The 20,531-nt window shown below is 42.2% G+C and overlaps 1 protein-coding gene across 1 annotated transcript in view; it reads left to right on the forward strand.

Moving 5' to 3' along the window:
• Positions 1–19,299, forward strand: part of atp8b1 (ATPase phospholipid transporting 8B1) — a 35,608-nt gene extending 16,309 nt beyond the window's left edge. The window contains exons 4-28 of the mRNA XM_061262277.1: positions 1,117–1,230; positions 2,079–2,177; positions 2,747–2,808; positions 3,035–3,107; positions 3,479–3,549; positions 3,824–3,906; positions 4,593–4,751; positions 5,027–5,115; positions 5,409–5,599; positions 6,670–6,878; positions 7,340–7,383; positions 7,920–8,076; positions 8,485–8,673; positions 9,807–9,919; positions 10,324–10,488; positions 10,757–10,868; positions 10,958–11,033; positions 11,193–11,322; positions 11,872–12,151; positions 12,726–12,949; positions 13,282–13,365; positions 13,564–13,809; positions 15,318–15,456; positions 17,537–17,667; positions 17,918–19,299. Of these exons, the coding sequence (XP_061118261.1) occupies positions 1,117–1,230; positions 2,079–2,177; positions 2,747–2,808; positions 3,035–3,107; positions 3,479–3,549; positions 3,824–3,906; positions 4,593–4,751; positions 5,027–5,115; positions 5,409–5,599; positions 6,670–6,878; positions 7,340–7,383; positions 7,920–8,076; positions 8,485–8,673; positions 9,807–9,919; positions 10,324–10,488; positions 10,757–10,868; positions 10,958–11,033; positions 11,193–11,322; positions 11,872–12,151; positions 12,726–12,949; positions 13,282–13,365; positions 13,564–13,809; positions 15,318–15,456; positions 17,537–17,667; positions 17,918–18,139 (3,462 nt within the window). The 3' untranslated portion in view covers positions 18,140–19,299. The remainder of the gene's footprint in view (positions 1–1,116; positions 1,231–2,078; positions 2,178–2,746; positions 2,809–3,034; positions 3,108–3,478; positions 3,550–3,823; positions 3,907–4,592; positions 4,752–5,026; positions 5,116–5,408; positions 5,600–6,669; positions 6,879–7,339; positions 7,384–7,919; positions 8,077–8,484; positions 8,674–9,806; positions 9,920–10,323; positions 10,489–10,756; positions 10,869–10,957; positions 11,034–11,192; positions 11,323–11,871; positions 12,152–12,725; positions 12,950–13,281; positions 13,366–13,563; positions 13,810–15,317; positions 15,457–17,536; positions 17,668–17,917) is intronic.
• The last annotated feature ends 1,232 nt before the right edge of the window (positions 19,300–20,531 follow it).

The raw sequence follows: 20,531 nt of genomic DNA on the forward strand, positions 1-20,531 counted from the left end.
CTTGGAACTGTACTTCCCTCTTTCAGCGCATTTGACCTTGGTTATGAATATGTATTGGTGTACATCACTCTGGATAAGAGCATCTGCCAAATGCCTGTTATATAATGTAATAATTACTTAAAGTTGTTACTTTACTTACTAATAATTATTATGAACATTTACTTTATGGAAAGTGGACTATGCTGAAACTACGCCGTATTAATTTGAGTTTTCTAATGTATCGATGCATCGTTGGGTCCTTTGAATAGCATAAAAATGTAATTCAGTTTTACACGCTAACTCTTTTGCATGAGAATTTGCCTTGCCAAGCTAATATTTCAGTCTTGTAGTTCTTCAGTTGAGTGATTTGTTACAAAGTTGACATTTTGTTCCTGCTTGACAACAATGACTCAGCTTATTTCCTTGTGGTTTATGTACGCAGCCTTTGAAAGTTACACAAAGATGTGTAACCCATTTGTGTTATATCTGAAGATGAGACACAGGCAGCATTGTTTTCTCAAACGAAAATGAGATCGCCTGGAGTGTCCAATCTCATATGCACATTCAGTGAACTGTGAGAATGTAGCAAAGGGGAAAGGTGGCGTACTCAATGGTTGCCTGGGTTGCTTGCATATTGCATTATCCAATCGTTCCCACCCCACTCACTTATAGCAACAAGGGTTGAAAAGGCTATGGCCTTTTGTCTGTGCTGTACTGTCACTCGGGGAGGGCACTAACTGGCACTTGACATCAGTCATGACGCTGCAGTTGTGAAACCGATTTTCTCGTTAGCGTGCTTGCCTTTTCCCCTAAACTATCTTTGATTACCTAACACTTATTAAATCACCTGCCAGTCCTCGCCTCATTACACAGCACTCACCTATGGGAGCCATGTTTGACTTGGCATTGGATGCAGGTCTGCCTCCGATAACTACCTCTGATGTCTGTATCGTTTAAAGTCAAATAAAGCAATTCAAGGAGGGAGGTTCCACAAGCCCTGTAGAAAAGTGCTTGTTATTTTGAGAATATGAAAAATTGGAAATCTACTTGGATATTTCCATATTTTGTGGACAAAATATGAGAGAGAGAATAGAGACTAAACACTCACACACCCACTTGTTGGTTTTTTTTCCCCAGGGGAACGGAATCAGGACGTATAAGTACAACGCATTTACGTTCATACCCCTGAATTTGCTTGAGCAGTTCAAACGAGCAGCGAATCTCTACTTTCTGGCTTTGCTTGTCCTACAGGTGAGTCTGAATGGAAGAAAAATGGTTGAAAGTAGCATGTACACGCATGATGAACAATCACAGCTACTCGTCATTAGGGGGTTGCGTTACGATATGCTGGATAGGTGTAGGAAGCTCAATGATTGCATAATAGAAATACAAACGGCATACTTTAAGGTAATCTCAGAATGTGTTTAAAGGCAGGCCTCTGTTCTCTAGCATGTCAGCTTGTGTTTCCATTCACACTTCTTCTGGAATGCCGATACTGGCTGTCATTCACACACGACCCCTGAAATGGTAGCATTGTGGGACGTTGCTGGGTAAGGCTGCAAGTGTGAAAAAGATTATTGATGTAGAGAGCAAACAAAGATGACATGACAACATTGTGGGGCCGATCGTTTGGTGGGAGGAGATGATGTTAAAAGAAAACCGTACCCTACCTCAGCACTTGTCTTTTAATTCAGGGTGCGGCTGAGAAGCTCACACCAGGTGTCATTTCTAGTTAACATATGCCCCGAAGGGCCGTCCCCACCAAGAATTAGAACTGTGTAAGGATAACTACAGCAATGTTGTTTTTAAAAATAATTCTAACCGAAGTGGATGGCAGAGACCACACCACAGCTATAACAACAACAGCAGTGATGAAGGATATCAGTGGGATCACTTTCAGAGTGATTTTTTTTTTTCAAGCTGCATAAACAATAAAACTGACAGGCAATCAAAATCTAGCTGAATTTACAGGGCATTATTATTATTATTATTTTTTGCTTATTTATAGTAGTCAGGTAAGGCGGTATGTCCAGTGGTTTGGGTATTATATGTAAACATGAACAGGTGGTTTCCCAAGCTTTCCATTGTATGCCTTCCAGATTATTCCTGAAATCAGCACGTTGCCTTGGTACACCACTTTGGTGCCTCTAGTTCTGGTGTTGGGAATCACGGCCATTAAAGATCTCGTGGATGACCTGGTGAGTCAAGTGTCATGTTGTCACTGCACGATAAGTGGTCAAGTCTTTGAGAGTATGTGCAGGCGGCCATTTTGTGAGCGTTATGTTTTCTTTCATTCAGCATTTTTTTCTCCACACAAACAAAAGCATATGCTTTTGTGACAATATACCATAATCTATGAAAAAGGGTACTTTAAAACTTAAAAATTATTATTATTATTTTTTATTTATTTTTTATATACACATTATTGATTATTTATTGGCTAAGGTGCTTATTTGGGCAGTACTTGGTATAAAGCGAAGTCTATCTCATATTGGTGGCTAATGGCACCTGGAGATGATTATGATTTATGCAAGCACAACTATAGGCCTACTGTAATATTGCTCCTTGATGTTACCGTGCCCCGCTCATTAGTTAACTCCTGACCCAGCCCCAATTAACAAATGGGATGAGGGAAAATAACATTGTCGAAGTACTGAGAGGGTCAGGGCACTGTGCAGAACTCCAGGCGCATGTCATATTCCTGTGTCAGAACTAGCCTGCTTTGAGGCAGCTTGCTCATAGCAGTCATGTGACCTCTCTCTAACAGGCACGCCATAGGATGGACAAAGAGATTAACAACAGAAGGTGTGAGGTCCTTCTCGATGGCAGGTAAGGTCGTCTCCTCAGATTTTCTTCTGGGGAATGTGGTGTGGAAAATTATTACATTCATTTAGTAATGCTTATAGCCAGAGCAACTGGTCTTAGAGGCATAGGACTAGTCATTCCACATATTTCTGGGGGTCTCATTATTTTACTTTGGTAAAGATGTCTATACTGTATGTTGTCAAAATACAGTACATGGAAATTAACTTTTTATTGATTTACTTGAAATCAGATTCCAGGAGTCAAAATGGATGAACATCTCTGTTGGAGACGTGGTTCGTTTGAAGAAGAATGACTTCATTCCTGTAAGATAAATCAATATGCTTACTTTTATTTCAGCAATCATACATGGATTTTTTGGTGACCTTTGCGGTTTCAGTGCTGTGTGCTTGCTGTGTTTCTGCTTGTCTTTTGCTGTCTCCCTAAAATGGTAGTACCATGCAGATATACCACCAAACCCTGAGTGGTGCACTCTGACCTTATTTTACGTCCCTTCTGGCCAGTTAGACTTCATATTTTTCATGTCATTCACGTCTGCTTAATTTTGACTCGTTTTTAATATATATCCATGCGTTCATTTGTTTGTTGGTACATTCCAGTGATTTGTCTGTGTGTTTCTTCTGTTCATTTAATAATTTACTCATTATTTGTGTTATTTCTGTTTTATTTAATTTAGGCTGACATTCTGTTGCTGTCCAGCTCAAATCCCAACAGTCTTTGTTATGTAGAAACCGCTGAGCTTGATGGGTAAAAGCTTTTTGAGTATTTTTAATTAATGTCATCATTCATGTTATTCGTTCTGCAATGGTTTTGTTTTTATTTGAATTCTAATCACACAATCATAGTCTTGCATTATACTTTATTGCACCAATGGTGAATTCAGGCATAAGTTAATGCTAATAAATATATGAAATCAATTTGAACATTAATAATATAATCAGAAAAAAAAAGCATAATAAAAACAACAATCATAATCTTTCTCGCAATGCCCTGTGCATTCATGTAAATTAATGTTTTTCAGGGAAACCAATCTGAAGTTCAAAATGGGCCTGAAAGTGTCTCATGAGACCCTTCAGCAGGAAGCCCAGCTGACACGTTTTGACGGTAAGGGCGCCGATCAAAAGCTTGGTGTGGTGCATGCGTGCGTGTGTGATGTGTGCACAGCCAATGGTCTGATAATACTCCCGGATTTAATCGTGTGTGCTCAAACTGCAGTATTTTACTCCTGCTACTTAAAAAAAAAAGAAAAGTAAACTAATGATAAGATGAGACTTAGAGGCAGGAGCTGAAAATGGTGTGAAGGAATGGTTCATGCCGACATGTCATGTATGGCAATGTAATAAGAAGATATTACCCATGGTGTTCCACATTTCCATAAACATTGCATGCAGCATTCTTAGGAATGACTGTGTGTTGTTCCACTGTGGCATGACTGGTGATAAGGCTCACACAGCAAAAAACAGATGAAGTTGAAATGAATTAACAGGTTTTGTTTTATTTTTGCTGGAGTTAAGAGAGGGGTAGTGTATATTATTCTCTTGGAATGGATTGAGTAGATCACGCGAAGAAACTGTGGTCAATTGAAAATTTACACCGAAACTGTAATATTATCACATTTAGTGTTTCGCATGGAGATAGTTTTGCAGTTAACAGCCGAAAGTGCAACTGAGCTTAATATGAGAGATAATTGTCCCAGAACCTGGCTTATAGCCTCTTTTCCTTATGGGCGGAAAAACGTCCTTGACAAAAACTGAAGTGCTATAGCGACCCCCTGCCTTGTCTTTCCCTAGCTATGATCATTTGCGAGGAACCGAACAACCGCCTGGACAAGTTCACAGGCACCATGAGGTGGAAGGAGGACGCCTACCCGCTGGACCTGGACAACATGCTGCTGAGGGGCTGCAAGGTTCGCAACACGGATGAGTGCCGTGGCCTCGTCATCTTCGCAGGTCTGCCACTACCCTTCCCTTACTGTTTAATAACACAATGTGCTATTTAGCTGATGCTTTTATACATTGTGACTTATAGTTGATTAGACTAAGCAAGGGGACCCCCCCACCATGTATAACTGTGTATATATGACGTATAATGGCTTGAAACCAACCAAAACACAAACCCCATGCTGTTATCAGTGGTAGCTGAAAGTCTGAAAGTTCTGTTGAGTGCTCTTAACACCATGCAAGCCATACCAGTGCATTTAATAAAATGTCTTGTTTCGTCATAGGTGCCGATACCAAAATCATGAGGAACGGTGGCAAGACCAGATTTAAGAGGACTAAAATTGATGAGTTGATGAACTACATGGTTTACACGGTAAGAAGATTTTTAAAGGCGTCTACTGAGACATTCTATATAGTGGAACACCGCAGTGCCAATGTTTGCTTTGGCCATCTGTTCCGTATGTTGGGAATACGGATTAAGAGCTTGTGTGTCCTATATGTAGTTGCCAGAGTACATATTTGCTTCAGGCTAAAGCCAATGCATGTCCATGTTTGGAAAGCATTTAAATGTTTGTTAATAGAAATAGAAAATCGTAGCGTCAATGTCAATAATATACCTTTGGAAAACGTACACGCCCAAGCTCATGTGATTGTATGGTCTCCCAGATCTTCGTTGTCCTCATCCTGGTTTCTGCTGGCCTTGCAATCGGACACACGTTCTGGTATGAGGAGTTTGGCAGCAAGGCGTGGTACCTGTTTGATGGGAAAGATCAGACCGCCTCCTACAGAGGCTTTCTCAGCTTCTGGGGTTACATCATTGTGCTCAACACGATGGTGCCCATCTCCCTCTACGTCAGGTGAGGCACCACCTGCATGTCATGGAAAATCCTCATATTATGCTTATTGAGCTATATTGCAAGCAATTGCATAAGAGAGGCTATTTATTTTTCTCTAATCAAATGGAAGAGTGTGATGAATTAACAGCTCCCTATTGGTGAAATGTGGGCACCTGGCTACTAAACTAAAAATAACCACCTGGAAGATGATACAGAATTCAAAAGCAATGTAAATGACAACAAGCCAAACCTGCATTGTTTTGATATATTTAAGGAAAAATGATGAAATAAATTAAACCAATGAGCAACCTCATTAGGATTCTATTGCTCACCCTCAGTCTATTTCGATAAAGTTATCTCTTTATGTAATGGCTCGCAATACAAGCATGGGAGTTTTATTCTTTGTGGCATGCATAGCTACTGTATGTCTGAAATTGTGGTTGGAACAAAAACCAGCAATCGCAGGGGGGGACCCCAGGACTGAGTTTGGGAACCACTGCCCTACACCATTTCATGCTGGTACCCGCTCTCATTGGATGGGAATTCTTTGCATTCTTTCCTTTGCTTAAGCCTGCAAACGTCATTTCCCTCAGTGAATGATTGGGACAATTCAACTTGTTAGCATTAGACTATTAACACTATTGTTATTGTTCTTGTTTATAAGTCACACTTTACGATAAGATGAATGAATTGACATTGACAAATGTAGTTGTTGAATTTCAATTGGAAACTGAATTCATGTACATATTCTTTCATTATGAATAAATTGACGTCATTTGTTACTGTATTTGCTAACTGCTAATGTATTACTTGCATGAATATTTATAGATTAGCAAACCATAGGATACACTTCTAATTACTTAACAGCTAATGTTTTTGTTAATGGTTTTTTCATTCCAGTATGAATTGGCATTGACTAATGTTGTCGTTTACATTAATTAATGATGTACAAATACATTAACCCAGCTATACAGATTGACTTCTCAGTAGCTTGTTAATTACCAACTCCATTAGTTAATGCCATTTCATGTCACCTTATTGTAGTGTTACTGTTCATTGTGTGTCTGAATCCTATATTTCATGCCCTGTAGTGTGGAGGTGATTCGACTGGGTCAGAGCAAGTTCATTAACTGGGACTTGCAGATGTACTACGGCGATAAAGACACCCCGGCCAAGGCCCGCACCACCACCCTGAACGAGCAGCTCGGTCAGATCGAGTACATCTTCTCTGACAAGACCGGCACCCTCACGCAGAACATCATGGCCTTCAAGAAATGCAACGTTGGTGGCAATACCTATGGTAGGGGCTTGCTGAAACAGAAGCCTCCCTGAATGGCTTGTGGTCCTGTGATTTGTAGTCTTTCCTCCCTTTGAAATTGTATTTACAATCCTGCCCCCTCTTTGGCATCAAAACTGAAGACCTCGCAAGATAACGCCAGATCCACATCATTGTAACTGTTCTTTAAATTTGATACAGTGCTGTGGCGATTTACAGTGGTTTGGCTCAGTATAATTGTTGACTTTCAGGAGGTACGGTAGAGATCTGCAGTATTGAATATGAGGCTGTGCGTTTGCTTTAGTTCAGGTTATTGTCGGGGTATTGCTAAGTAACTAGGTCATGTTTCATATCTGTTGCTTCTCATATTATTTAGCAGTCATTAAGAGAACAAAGTCCCATGTTAGCTAAGAAGTTTAATCTCAAATTAGTTAAAGATGTTTTTTTTATTATTCATTAATTGATTTATTTATTTATTTTGTTAGGTAACCCCACAAATGCAGATGGTGTAACACTGGACAAATCACGGGTGAAGTATAGTATTACAATTGTTCTTCATATTACTGATCAAACAATGAACATATTTGTTTGCATTATGGCCAAAAAAAACAAAACAAGACAATATGGCTTCCAGTATCCTACTAGTCCGTTCATAGTCTCATGCTTTCAGAACTGCCACGTTCATCTGCCATTTTGACTGGATTTCTGTTGTCATTCTGCTGGGTGCCCCATCAGTAGTGTTTGATGTGGGATTCTCTCTGTCTGGAACTGACTCCTGTATAGTTTGATTATTATTACAAATTGGCAATTGTATTTGTGTGTGATCCCTTCCAAACTGAATATACGATGCGGTGAGCTCATTACAGACTGACGTCACCCTGTCATTGTAGTCTTGAATGCTGAGATGTTTTGATATAATTGTGCTGCTTTAGTTGGAGATTTTAGCTCCTTTTCAGAGGATTAAGTTTCAGTCATAACATGGTTGTGGCTGCATTAACTATATACTGTACCATGCCATAATTGTTCTGTAACACTTTATAATGTTTTTTTTTTTTTTCTGGTCAGCCGGTGGACTTTAGCTGGAACAAGCATGCGGACAAGAAGTTCCAGTGCTTTGACCACTCCCTGGTCACCCGCATCCGCTCTGGAAAAGACTCAGAGATGCTGGAGTTCTTCAAGCTGCTGTCTCTGTGCCACACCGTCATGGTGGAGCACAAGGACGGTGAGAGACCCTGTGATCGCACTGTAGAGCCTTATCCACAAACTAGATAAACACTGAGTGTAGCAATTACCACTGGCTTTATTTGCCTCTGCTTCAGCCAAAAAATATGCTTAGTTTGTCAAGTTTGTTAAGCTCAGTCAGCCCAACTTTCATTCAGCTAAGTTATTCAGGTTTGAGTAATTGTCATATATCCATTACTATCGCTGTATTATAAGGTACTCTTGCCTGGGAGTCTGGCTTTCATAGACGTTTTTACTTTAATTATATTTGATTTATGTAACGTAATCATATTTAAAATTCACTTTGAGGAATCCCTGAAAACACTATTTTAATGCAGATGTCCCTGAGAATTATTATTATTTTGTGTGTTTGCTTAACCCCTTCTCTTGTTTACGTGTCCTCCTCCAGATGAGCTGGTGTACCAGGCCGCGTCCCCAGACGAGGGTGCGCTGGTCACCGCCGCCCGAAACTTTGGCTTCGTCTTCCTGTCTCGCACCCAGGACACCATCACCATCAGTGAGATGGGCACGGAGACGACGTACGAGATGCTGGCTCTGCTGGACTTCAACAGCGACCGCAAACGCATGTCCATCATCCGTAAGTTTGGGGGACAATTGCCAGGGGTTCTGTAAACCAATCATCTCAAAGCCATGTGCCAATATTCTGTTTTTGTTGCAATGAACAATGCTATTTGCAGTTCTGGTTGAGTTGGCCTTTATTCAACTGAGTAATTGTCACATTGATTACTATCACAGTATTATACAGCACTGTGCAGAAGTATTAGCACCCTAGACCAGGGGTCGGCAACCCTGGTCCTGGAGAGCCGCAGGGTGTGCTGGCTTTCGTTGTTACTTAATTCTTATTATTAATTGATCAATAAAAGCCGTTGATTACACAGTTAACTCACCTCACCTGGTTTCTTGGGTCTGAATCGGCTGCTTAATTTAAGGTGGAGACGAAAGCCAGCACACCCTGCGGCTCTCCAGGACCAGGGTTGCCGACCCCTGCCCTAGACTTTATTATATATATGTTTATTTTTGTGTGTGTTCGTATAAAAGAACACATTTGAGATTTCCAAATATTCCACACATTTAATTTTATATTTAATTTAAAAAAGCAATTGACTACTTTTTACATAAAAACTTGATCAAGGCTGTCTGAGATCAGAAGCAAGGAGCCAACCAAAGTCTGCAGAAGAACTGTTGCAAGTTCTCCGACATGCTTGGAACAACCTCCCTGCTGATTGTCTTATAGAACTGCAGGACAGCGTTGGGCGTGATGCAGTTTTAACGCCGAAGGGTGGTCACAAAAAATATTGATTCAATTCAGTTTTTAACTATTCTGCCAAATTACTAAAATGTAATGTAAAATGTATAGTACGTTTATTTAGGAGCTGTCATTGAATAATTTTTGAAAGAATCTTATCTGTACAGAATGTTATACAGACTTTTGCACAGTACTGTAAGTATCCTACTTTCCCTAACTATTACAGTATTATGAGGTATAGGGCGCAGCCCAGATCCTAGCATAAGGTACTCTTGTCTGGAATCTGGCTTTGATTTCGATTTGGTTGCAAGTGGTTTCTCTGGTCCAGTGACATGATGTCCTATAGTTCATCTAATAACTACTAAGAGGAACATAAAACCATACACACTTTACCCTGGCAGGACTTGGTCATTCCTGACTGACATCCTTTCCCTCCTCAATGTAATGCGTACTTGTTTTTCCAGTGAAATTCCCGGACGGACGAATCCGGCTGTACTGCAAGGGGGCAGACACGGTCATCTATGAGCGTCTGCACCCCGGATCCCAGCACAAGGAGACCACTCAGACCGCGCTCGACGTAAGGGCGTGCACCTCGTTTATGTCTCAAAGCCCTCTCCACCCTCTGGTGGAGCTCGAGTGTTCAGAGGGAGGGAGACCTGGCCTGAATTACTCCAATAGAAATGTACTGAAGCACGGCCCCTGGAGATGAATCATCTCGTTTTCAAGGGGGTCCAAAAAACGCATGTACACATACTGTAATGTAAATCAGATGAAACATAAGTACAGTACAACATACACAGAGGCTCACATTTACTCACTCTCCCACTCATCCCACCCACATTACCCACCTAAGGTACCTACTCCATGAATCGGTAAATGATACAAACGAGTAAATAACTCGGGGATTATGTATGTATATGCTTTCCAGAGAAGCAAAAAATGTTAAAGCATGTTCCTCATTGCCTTTCCTGCTCGTCGTAGATTTTTGCCAACGAGACCCTGCGGACCCTCTGCCTGTGCTACAAAGACATCAGCCAGCGGGAGTTTGAGGACTGGTCCACGAAGCATAAGGCTGCTAGCATCACCCTGGGCGACCGGGAGGCTGCACTGGACCGGGTGTACGAGATGATCGAGGGCAACCTGATGGTACGTCAAGAGGGCCGGGGATGTACCTTTTAGCCACCTGAGCACTTTAGAGAAATGGCTCATTGGAACAATTTTCAAATTATTGTTTTCCATTGGGCACCTGGGTTCATATTCCATTGCATTTCCACTGAGAATGTTGCCTAAAATCCATCTACATCTTTCTCATGACCATACCCGCTGTTTGAGGACTCATTGGGGCCTCCTGCTGTAAAGAGTGAAAGATGCCTTCAGTTCATGGACTAATGTTTATTGGCTTTGGTTTTTCCAGCTGATTGGTGCAACGGCTATTGAGGACAAGCTCCAGGAAGGGGTTCCAGAGACTATTGCGAAACTGGCCAAGGCTGACATCAAAATTTGGGTTTTGACCGGCGATAAGAAAGGTATACACGATTCAAATGGCTTTCAGTTAAGGGGTTTACTTTGTCCCTCAACTAACGTATATAAATATTTTATTTTTCAATCCATGTAGAAACTGCTGAAAACATTGGGTACTCGTGCGAACTTCTGACGGATGACATGCACATCCACTACGGAGAGGATGTGAAGTAGGTGTCAAACTGTAATGTCATTTGCTTTTATTGAAATATTTTACAGAAATCTGTAAAATGGTAGGCTCCCAACTGGAGTGCCAGTTGAGTTGGTAATGTGCCACTCGCATATCTGTCCATCCTCTCACGTTTTCCCACTTTTTTTCTGTGTGGCAGTGAGAAGCTGGGAATGCGGCAAGCTAACCGAAGGAACCAGGGGCCATTGACACGCCGAAACAAGAAGGCTCAGGATCCCTTCTTCACTGAACCTGGAAAGAACGCCCTCATCATCACCGGTGGTTGGCTGGTACGTTAGCATCAGATATGAACTGCTGACCCGAAACGTATATATGTTTGGGTAAATATGGTGTTTGGATAGACAATGCCTAGTCTTTCAGTTCACAAGTACTGTACAACTTTTGGGGCTCAGGCGGTAAGAGCGGTCGTCTGGCAGTCGGAGGGTCGCCGGTTCGATTCCGCCCTGGGTGTTTCGAAGTGTCCCTGAGCAACAAGCCTAGCCCCTAAAATGCTCCTGATGAGCTGGTTGGTGCCTTGCATAGCAGCCAATTGCCATTGGTGTGTGTGTGTGTGTGTGTGTGTGTGTGTGTGAATGAGAAGCATCAATTGCCAACCATTTACCATTTGAATGAAATTCCTCAAACCTGGTCCTGTTACACAAATGCTGCCAGCAGTTTCTCTGGAACAGAACAGAGCAGAACGTCTAGAATTGTTGGCAGCACGAGTTCCACGAATAACTGAATTTATTTGAGGACGTAACCTTTCCGCAGGAACCTTCGTGTGCCCACAGACGCGCCTCCGTTGTGCCTGCACCTCTGAATCCTCTCCCTTCTCGCAGAACGAGATCCTGTACGAGAAGAAGAAGAAGCGGCGTCGCTTGAAGCTGAAGAGGCTGGGGAAGAAGCACACCCCCCCGCAGGACGGCCAGCCCATCGACGAATGGGAGAAGGAGCAGCGGCAGATCGATTTCGTGGACATGGCCTGCGAGTGCAGTGCCGTCATCTGCTGCCGCGTCACGCCCAAGCAGAAGGCCAACGTCGTCAGCCTGGTCAAGAAGTACAAGAAGGCCATCACCTTGTCCATCGGGGACGGGGCCAACGACGTCAACATGATCAAGAGTAAGCGGAGCCCTGTTAGCGCCAGGTGGCCTGTAGCATAGTGGTTACGTAGTAGGTACGTGACTGGGACCCGCAAGGTCGACGGTTGATCCCCGGTGTAGCCACAATAAGATCCGCACGGCCGTTCGGCCCTTGAGCAAGGCCCTTAACCCTGCAGTGCTCCAGGGGAGGATTGTCTCCTGCTTGGTCAAAATCAACTGTAAGCCGCTTTGATAAAAAGCGTCTGCCAAATGAAATGTAATGTAATGTAGGTGAAACTCTTCTGAAAAGGAAAACTTTTCTTGAGTCTACTAAAATGTACTAATCCATGTGAATGTTCACTGTTCACTGTCTTTATGGTAAATGTCAATCCATTCACAAATTTCCATTCCTGTTAAAGATCTGACTGTTACACTTTGCCGTTCTAATATTTAGTGAAAAATTTTGCATGTTGCACGTGTAGACTTAATTACTTGCAGGAAGTTTTTATTGTTTTTATTGGATTGTTTTTATCTTGTAAAAATAAGATCCCCAGATATTGACACTGTCATTGTGGAACAGTCCAGCCTTTCTGACCCCTCTCCACCCTTTTCAGCGGCAGACATCGGGGTGGGCATCAGCGGTCAGGAGGGCATGCAGGCGGTTATGTCCAGCGACTACGCTTTCGCCCAGTTCCGCTACCTGCAGCGCCTCCTGCTGGTGCACGGCCGCTGGTCTTACATCCGCATGTGCAAGTTCCTCCGATTCTTCTTCTACAAGAACTTCGCCTTCACCCTGGTGCACTTCTGGTACTCCTTCTTCAGCGGATACTCCTCACAGGTGAGAGCGACGGGTCCTGGCGGGTCCTGGCGGGTCTGCTGCCAACGCGGCTTTGCTTCTGGTACTTCCTGTCCAAACCCCGGGACGTTGTGTAAATCAGGAAAATTATTTGGTGTTCTTCACCGTGCTTACAAAATTTACAAAGCTACGAGAAGGTGCTACATTTAAAATTAAGACATGACTTTTCTTATTTGGAAAATGTGATATTGCGGATTTGCTCCTGCATATTTTCTCTGATTTCTCACTGAAGTAATAAAACTGAAATGGCCGTTTTTTTGTTTTGTTTTTGGAGAATTCTGAAGTGTAAATAAAATGTTTTTGTCATTTTACAGGTGGCGTATGAAGACTGGTTCATTACTCTGTACAATGTCTTTTACAGCAGTCTTCCTGTCCTTCTGGTTGGCTTGTTAGATCAGGTATGCCTTTGTCCTTAAATACTTCTGCTGCATCACACCTTTTAAATAATAAAAATTCTAACCTGTTTGTGGAAGAAGTAGACATTTCACAATTGAAAGTTTCCGGCACGTTTTCGAACCTCACATTTTTGAACCTCACGCAGTTACCCTGGCTCGACGGGGAGGTTTGACGGTGCCCCTCTCTTCTGTCTCCTTTAGGACGTAAACGACAAACTAAGTCTGCGCTTCCCCAAGCTCTACCTACCCGGCCAGCAGGGGTCGCTATTCAATTACAAGAACTTCTTCATCAGCCTGTTCCACGGCATCTTCACGTCCCTCATCATCTTCTTCATCCCGTACGGAGCCTTCCTGCAGACGATGGGGCAGGACGGGGAGGCTCCGTCCGACTACCAGTCTTTCGCCGTGGTGACCGCCTCCTCCCTCATCTTCACCGTCAACCTGCAGGTACTGCCTTCACTCGGCCCTGACGTCTCCCCCTCTCTGTGCCTTTCACCTTATCCTGCACCTTATGCTCTCTGACTGTGCCTTACCCTATCACTCTCTGTGTCTCACTGACTGGACCTTACCCTATCACTCTGTGTCTCACTGACTGTACTTTACCCTATCACTGTGTGTGTCTCACTGACTGTACTTTACCCTATCACTCTGTGTCTCACTGACTGTACTTTACCCTATCACTGTGTGTGTCTCACTGACTGTACTTTACCCTATCACTCTGTGTCTCACTGACTGTACTTTACCCTATCACTCTCTGTGTCTCACTCACTGTACCTTACCCTATCACTCTGTGTGTCTCACTGACTGTACCTTACCCTATCACTCTGTGTCTCACTGACTGTACCTTACCCTATCACTCTGTGTGTCTCACTGACTGTACCTTACCCTATCACTCTGTGTGTCTCACTGACTGTACCTTACCCTATCACTCTGTGCGTCTCACTGACTGTACCTTACCCTATCACTCTGTGTGTCTCACTGACTGTACCTTACCCTATCACTGTGTGTCTCACTGACTGTACCTTACCCTATCACTCTGTGTGTCTCACTGACTGTACCTTACCCTATCACTCTCTGTGTCTCACTGACTGTACCTTACCCTATCACTCTGTGTGTCTCACTGACTGTACCTTACCCTATCACTCTCGGTGTCTCACTGACTGTACCTTACCCTATCACTCTGTGTGTCTCACTGACTGTACCTTACCCTATCACTCTGTGTGTCTCACTGACTGTACCTTACCCTATCACTCTGTGTGTCTCACTGACTGTACCTTACCCTATCACTCTGTGTGTCTCACTGACTGTACCTTACCCTATCACTCTCGGTGTCTCACTGACTGTACCTTACCCTATCACTCTGTGTGTCTCACTGACTGTACCTTACCCTATCACTCTGTGTGTCTCACTGACTGTACCTTACCCTATCACTCTGTGTGTCTCACTGACTGTACCTTACCCTATCACTCTGTGTGTCTCACTGACTGTACCTTACCCTATCACTCTCTGTGTCTCACTGACTGTACCTTACCCTATCACTCTGTGTCTCACTGACTGTACCTTACCCTATCACTCTGTGTGTCTCACTGACTGTACCTCTTTCTACTTCACTGTTGTGCTTTTAATGGTTGGAAAACATTTTAACTTGGGCCTATTTTTGTTTGTTTGCTTGAACGTAATTAAATAGCATTTAACTTAAAAAAACAAAAACTTTTAAATAAAGTTAAATTCTTTTTAAAGATCTTAATCTTATTTGTGGGCATACTAGCACCGTCCTGCATTGATGCCTAAAAATCTTAAGCGCGAATTAGCCTGTAACATTAGGCACTGTGCTAAATTGAGGGATCCAGCTCAGAATGATGAAGTGCCCTGTGATTGAGTTTGAGTTTGAAGCTCGCTGCACTGTCTTCCTCATTGTATCGGAGAGTTCATTCATCTGTTTTTCCCTCTCGCAGATCTCTCTGGACACCTCCTACTGGACCTTTGTGAACTGCTTCGCAGTCTTGGGCAGCATAGCGATATACTACGGAATCATGTTCGACCTCCACAGTGCAGGGATCCATGTGATCTGGCCCTCAGCCTTCACCTTCACTGGTGAGTTCATGTTGTCTCACGTCTAAATTCCCGTGGCAAATTATTCACTTCAAAATTAGAAAGGTTTCTGGAATAAGGTCAGCGCTTGCACTGTGTTGGTCTTTTTATTGTCCTGGGAAAAAACGTCTCCCAAAATCAAAGAAATGTTCGGAATCAACACCATATTCCTGTCCTCAGCTTTTATTAAGGTGACATTTCAGTCTGAAGACATTTGTCAAGACCAAGAAAACAACTGGTTCAATTCCCCTCATAAACATTCAGCTAGCAGGCTGACCCATTATTCAAAAGTAAAACGGTGCTAAAGCAAAGTGCTAAAGAAAAAACATGTAAAGACTTGGAGACAATATTCTTTAATAAATGTCTTTAGACAAATCATTATTTTCACTTGAGGGTGTGTACATCTTAAATGGACCTTTGCGTTGTCAGTAAAATGTCTTGATGGTCTTTGAGCAAAATATTGATTAATAATTGCAGCAATGTCAAAATGATGTGTAGGTAAATGGTGTGTAGGAAGAATGGGCGTGCCGATTTAACCGCTTAAAATACTGCATCCAGTAAGCAGGGCCAGATCCCCCCAAGCAAAGTTCCCTTTTTGCTACATTAAGCACACAAGGAATTGATGGTATTAAGGTGACTAATTGGCACCCATTTGAGTCTTTCACAAAATCAATTCTATTGAATTTTATCACTCATCACAAATAAGTCAAGTGTGATATGCCAAATATTAATGGTTTATATTTGCAATTTACTATTATGTTGAGTGTTACTGTAACTAAGTTATTGTATCCTATTCATTAACTGCGCCGTCTCATAATTATAAACATAAATTATAAGCTTAACAAGGGGAAATCAATGAAAAGTATTGGATGTGAAATTAAATTAAATTAAATGGAAAATTGATTTTTTATTCCTTACACATTTCATTTAATTTAATTAAAAGCTGTTTTGATGCACAAGGAAAATTAAACTATGGTATGTACACAGGCAGATCGTATTTTGAAAGATTAAGTTTTAAAGGGCAATTTGATTTCTAAATCTGAAAAGAAATACAATTTGAAAATCTTTTTTAACCATTTCAGTTCCAAGCTCAATATGAAGTGGCTCCAAATCCCAAGGGGTTTTGGCTTTGGTTGAGAAAATTGAGAATTTAGTAGGGTTTTAATAGGGGCTTAAAACTATAGTATAGCAGTCATTTTGATTGGTTGAAAAGGTTGAGAGTGCCATATGGCCTTCTTGGGATTTTACGGTAGTTATAGGTAAGATTTCTGTGTTAAAACATTGTTACAAGAGCATTATAAATCCCTTCATATAATTGAAAGGCTCACTGACATGTTGACTCACCCTCTGCCTGTGTTTATAGTCCTTAATATACAGTTGACGGACTGACACTCTTGGGGGCTGAAAGGGTTAAGTGTCGTTTTGCTAAATCCTAGAAGGCACACCCTATTTCACAAATATGCCTCAAATACTTACCTCTGATGAGGCTGACATTGAATGTTGCCATAATGAGTCTCTTTCCATTAAAATAAATATCTGATGAAAACAAAAGGTAATGTCAGTGGCTGTTATAATTGTTGATTTCAACAGTTGTGATGGCGCATTGCATTTGGGGACTGATATTTAGTACAGCAGGGGCTGTGCAGCTTGGTAACCTAGCTACCGTGTGATAGAAAGGTTATTGTCACATGATGTAATATTATCCACACTGCTATGCCCTGTGTTTGTTCTGGGGCTGGAAAGGAGTGCACAACTGGAAGACAGAAAAGCCCTTCTATGTGGGACACACTGTAATGGTGAATGGTAAATGGTTGCCATTTATATAGTGCCTTTTATCCAAAGAACTGTACAATTGATGCTTCTCATTCACCCGTTCATACACACACTCACACACTCACACACCAAAGGCGATTAGCTGCCGTGCAAGGCACCAACCAGCTTGCTCAGGGACATTTTGACACGCCCAGGGTGGGAATCGAAACGGCAACCCTCCGACTGCCAGACGACTGCTCTTACCGCCAATGACGCCCCACTAGCTGTGAGGGGAGATATTAAAAGGCGTTTCTCTGCTGTGTGCCCCCAGGTGTGGCCTCCAACGCCCTGCGGCAGCCCTACCTGTGGCTCACCATCATCCTGACCGTGGGCATCAGCCTGCTGCCCGTCATCTGCATCCAGTTCCTCCATAAGACAATATGGCCGTCTGAGGGGGACAAGGTAAGGTCATCAGCTTCGCGTGTGTGTGTTCATTCACCTCCATCTTACCAGGAGGACATCTGCCATTTCCGCTTCCCACCACTGGTGTTGGTTAGCTTTGCGTCTGATGACCAAAGAGAGAGAAGCCCTGACGTGTCTATTGTTAGGGGTTCTCTCTCTTACATTTCTAGGAGTGCTGCAGTAGTGCAATAGCAGAGCACTGGATGTAATCAGGGTGCCCAGAGCTGACTTCAGTCCTCCCGGTCCGCAGGTCCAGAGGCAAAGGAAGAGGTACGAGGCTGAAGAGGAGGAGAAGAAGAAACCTCCGCCCTTCCGCAGAGGTCAAAGGTCGCGGCGCTCCACCTACGCCTTCTCCCACTCCCGCGGCTACGCCGACCTCATCTCGTCCGGCCGCAGCATCCGCCGGAGACCGCAGGTGCGGCGGGAGATTCCCAGCAGCATTCCCGAAATCCAGCAGGCCGAGAACAGCTGAGGGCCGCTCAGTGTCTCCCTGTCTGTCCAGACTGTCAAAGCTCAACTGCGCACCAGGGACCAGGACACATTTTAAAAGATTTATCTATGAAATACAACATTGTACTTCTCAGGATTATTACTGTAACACCACCTCCTTGACGTTTGAAATGCTTGTCTTTAAGGACTCACTTGCTGTATAGCTGAGCCTGATGTTATGCCTGATCTAACTATATGATCTCCTGTTTCTGGTTACTGGTTACAGTGTATTTTCATACCACAATGAAAGGGGCAGCCGCGGGAGTTGGTATTTTAAAAAGGGTTGTTGTAATTTAATATATTGTTTATTGATGCTCGATGGAGAGGCTGCATGAGAGGTATCCTGGGGTGGATTTCCATGGGTCTTAGTGGCTCTGCCGTTAAAGTGCTGAAGCTGATCAGTGTCACCTCTTTTTCTTTTTGCACCGTTTGCTTTCTGCCTGTCCGTTTACCAGGGTAGGTTTTCTGTATACATGATTTAAAAACTGAAATGCAATTTAAAAATGCCTTTTTGTTAACTTTTAATATTGTAGGGCCTTGCCATCTTGGATTCTTCAGCCAAACTCCAAGGTTTAGAAGACTTACAGTAACAGTAGTTAATCACAAAGCCAATCACATGCTTGTAATGGATTAATTTGGCAGAATACCTGGCAATGAAGTGTGCCTTGCTATAACTGAAGTGGTTTCTCTGCAATCCTTAAAATGAGTTTTCTATCAGCACTTTTATTTCTGTTTTAGAGGCTCAGTTTAACATCGATCTAGAATAAATAACCTGTGGACAATCTGTTTAGCCATTGCTCAGAGCTCATTCAGTTTTGAGAAATGGCCATAGTGATGTAAAATACTACTCACTGGCAAAATGAGGGGTGAAACTGCTGTTACATTAAAACTGCCATCATTTCTTAGTACTGTTCATACCCAAAGATTATATTTGCAACTACCTTGTAATTGGTTGAACATTTTTTAAATGCCATTTTTTTTCTTTTGTTTTTGTCAGGCTGGAAACGCCCTTAGACCGTGTGTTCCCACTTTTCTGAGACTTAAACATTACTTTTTACAATCAACATGTTTATAACATGTTTTTAGAATTGTTATGGAATATACTTTGAAAAGATGATAATAAATAAAGGAGAGGAATGATAATCGGACATGGGATTTTTTTTTCTTGCCTACACGTGGGTGACGTGGCTGAGCAAACAATGCACGGACAAACTGAGTGCATGTCTGTCAACACCGTCGGACCTTGACAGTGGGACAATCTGTAGCCCTCCATTTCTGTTATAAAAAGCCACTGCTGTGGAAATCAACATGGCAAGTGTTGCATATGGCAAGTGTTGCATTTTGCAAATGGCTAAATGGCAAAATACGTCTGTTGAACACGGTGTTCAATCTGAAGGCTACAGTAAAGCGGGTTATCGTCTTCTGATAACGCAACTAAAGATGATACACGTTTTCACATTATGGTCATGTGATTGTAATCTTGCCAAAGCCAGCATCTCCACCTTCTGTTGTTGTTCGTGTATTTTTTTTCCAGAACGGATATGAGGAGAGATCCTGCATTGTTGTTTCAGTCTCATTTGGTAGATTAAATGACAACGCTGTAAAAGGATAGTGTGAAAAGAACAACACGTGGACGGACATTGGGACAGAACTGCAAATGACACCAGATTAAATGTCAAGATGATAAACCATGTAATTGTAAAGTAGACGATGAGCATAAAACCAAACATATTTTTTTTACCATACACATAAAAAGTAATATTTTAGAATTATTTTATTATCTAACATGGACGAACTGACTTCCATTTTGAAATAAAACCTGTTATGAAATGAAAATGTAATTAAATGCAACAATGTTGTGAAAATGAGCATGATTCAATGTTTGAGTTGAGCAAAAACACATAAAAGGAAAAACACATAAAAGGCCAATGATTTGGCTTGTCAGTTAATGCGCACACAAGAAATACTCGTTTTGCAGCAATTTGAACAAACCGCTCGTTGTTTCAGCCTATGATGGTGTCGTGGTATATTTGCCACAATACAAATGTCTACAAAGAAGGTCTGTCATTACGCGGTACTGGCATTCACGACAGTTTCTCTTTACGACAATGTCTCCGTAAAGCTGTTGAGGAATCAGCTGACCGGAGAGAAACTGCGGAGGGTAATAAACAAATTAAACTGAATTGTTTTTATCATTTAGTGTTTATAGATAGTTAGCAACTTCTCACCGCAATTGTTGAAAACAAAGGACATGTTCCAATAGTGTCTAAGTAAGGTAAGTAATTTCTATTCAACGATTAGTTTTCTGTAGTTAGCTTGCTAGCTAACCCGGAAACAAGCTGCGACAATGCAGGTGCATGCATTTATTATGATGA

The sequence above is a fragment of the Conger conger genome, chromosome 12, assembly GCF_963514075.1.
Source record: "Conger conger chromosome 12, fConCon1.1, whole genome shotgun sequence".
Taxonomy (NCBI): Eukaryota; Metazoa; Chordata; class Actinopteri; order Anguilliformes; family Congridae; genus Conger; species Conger conger.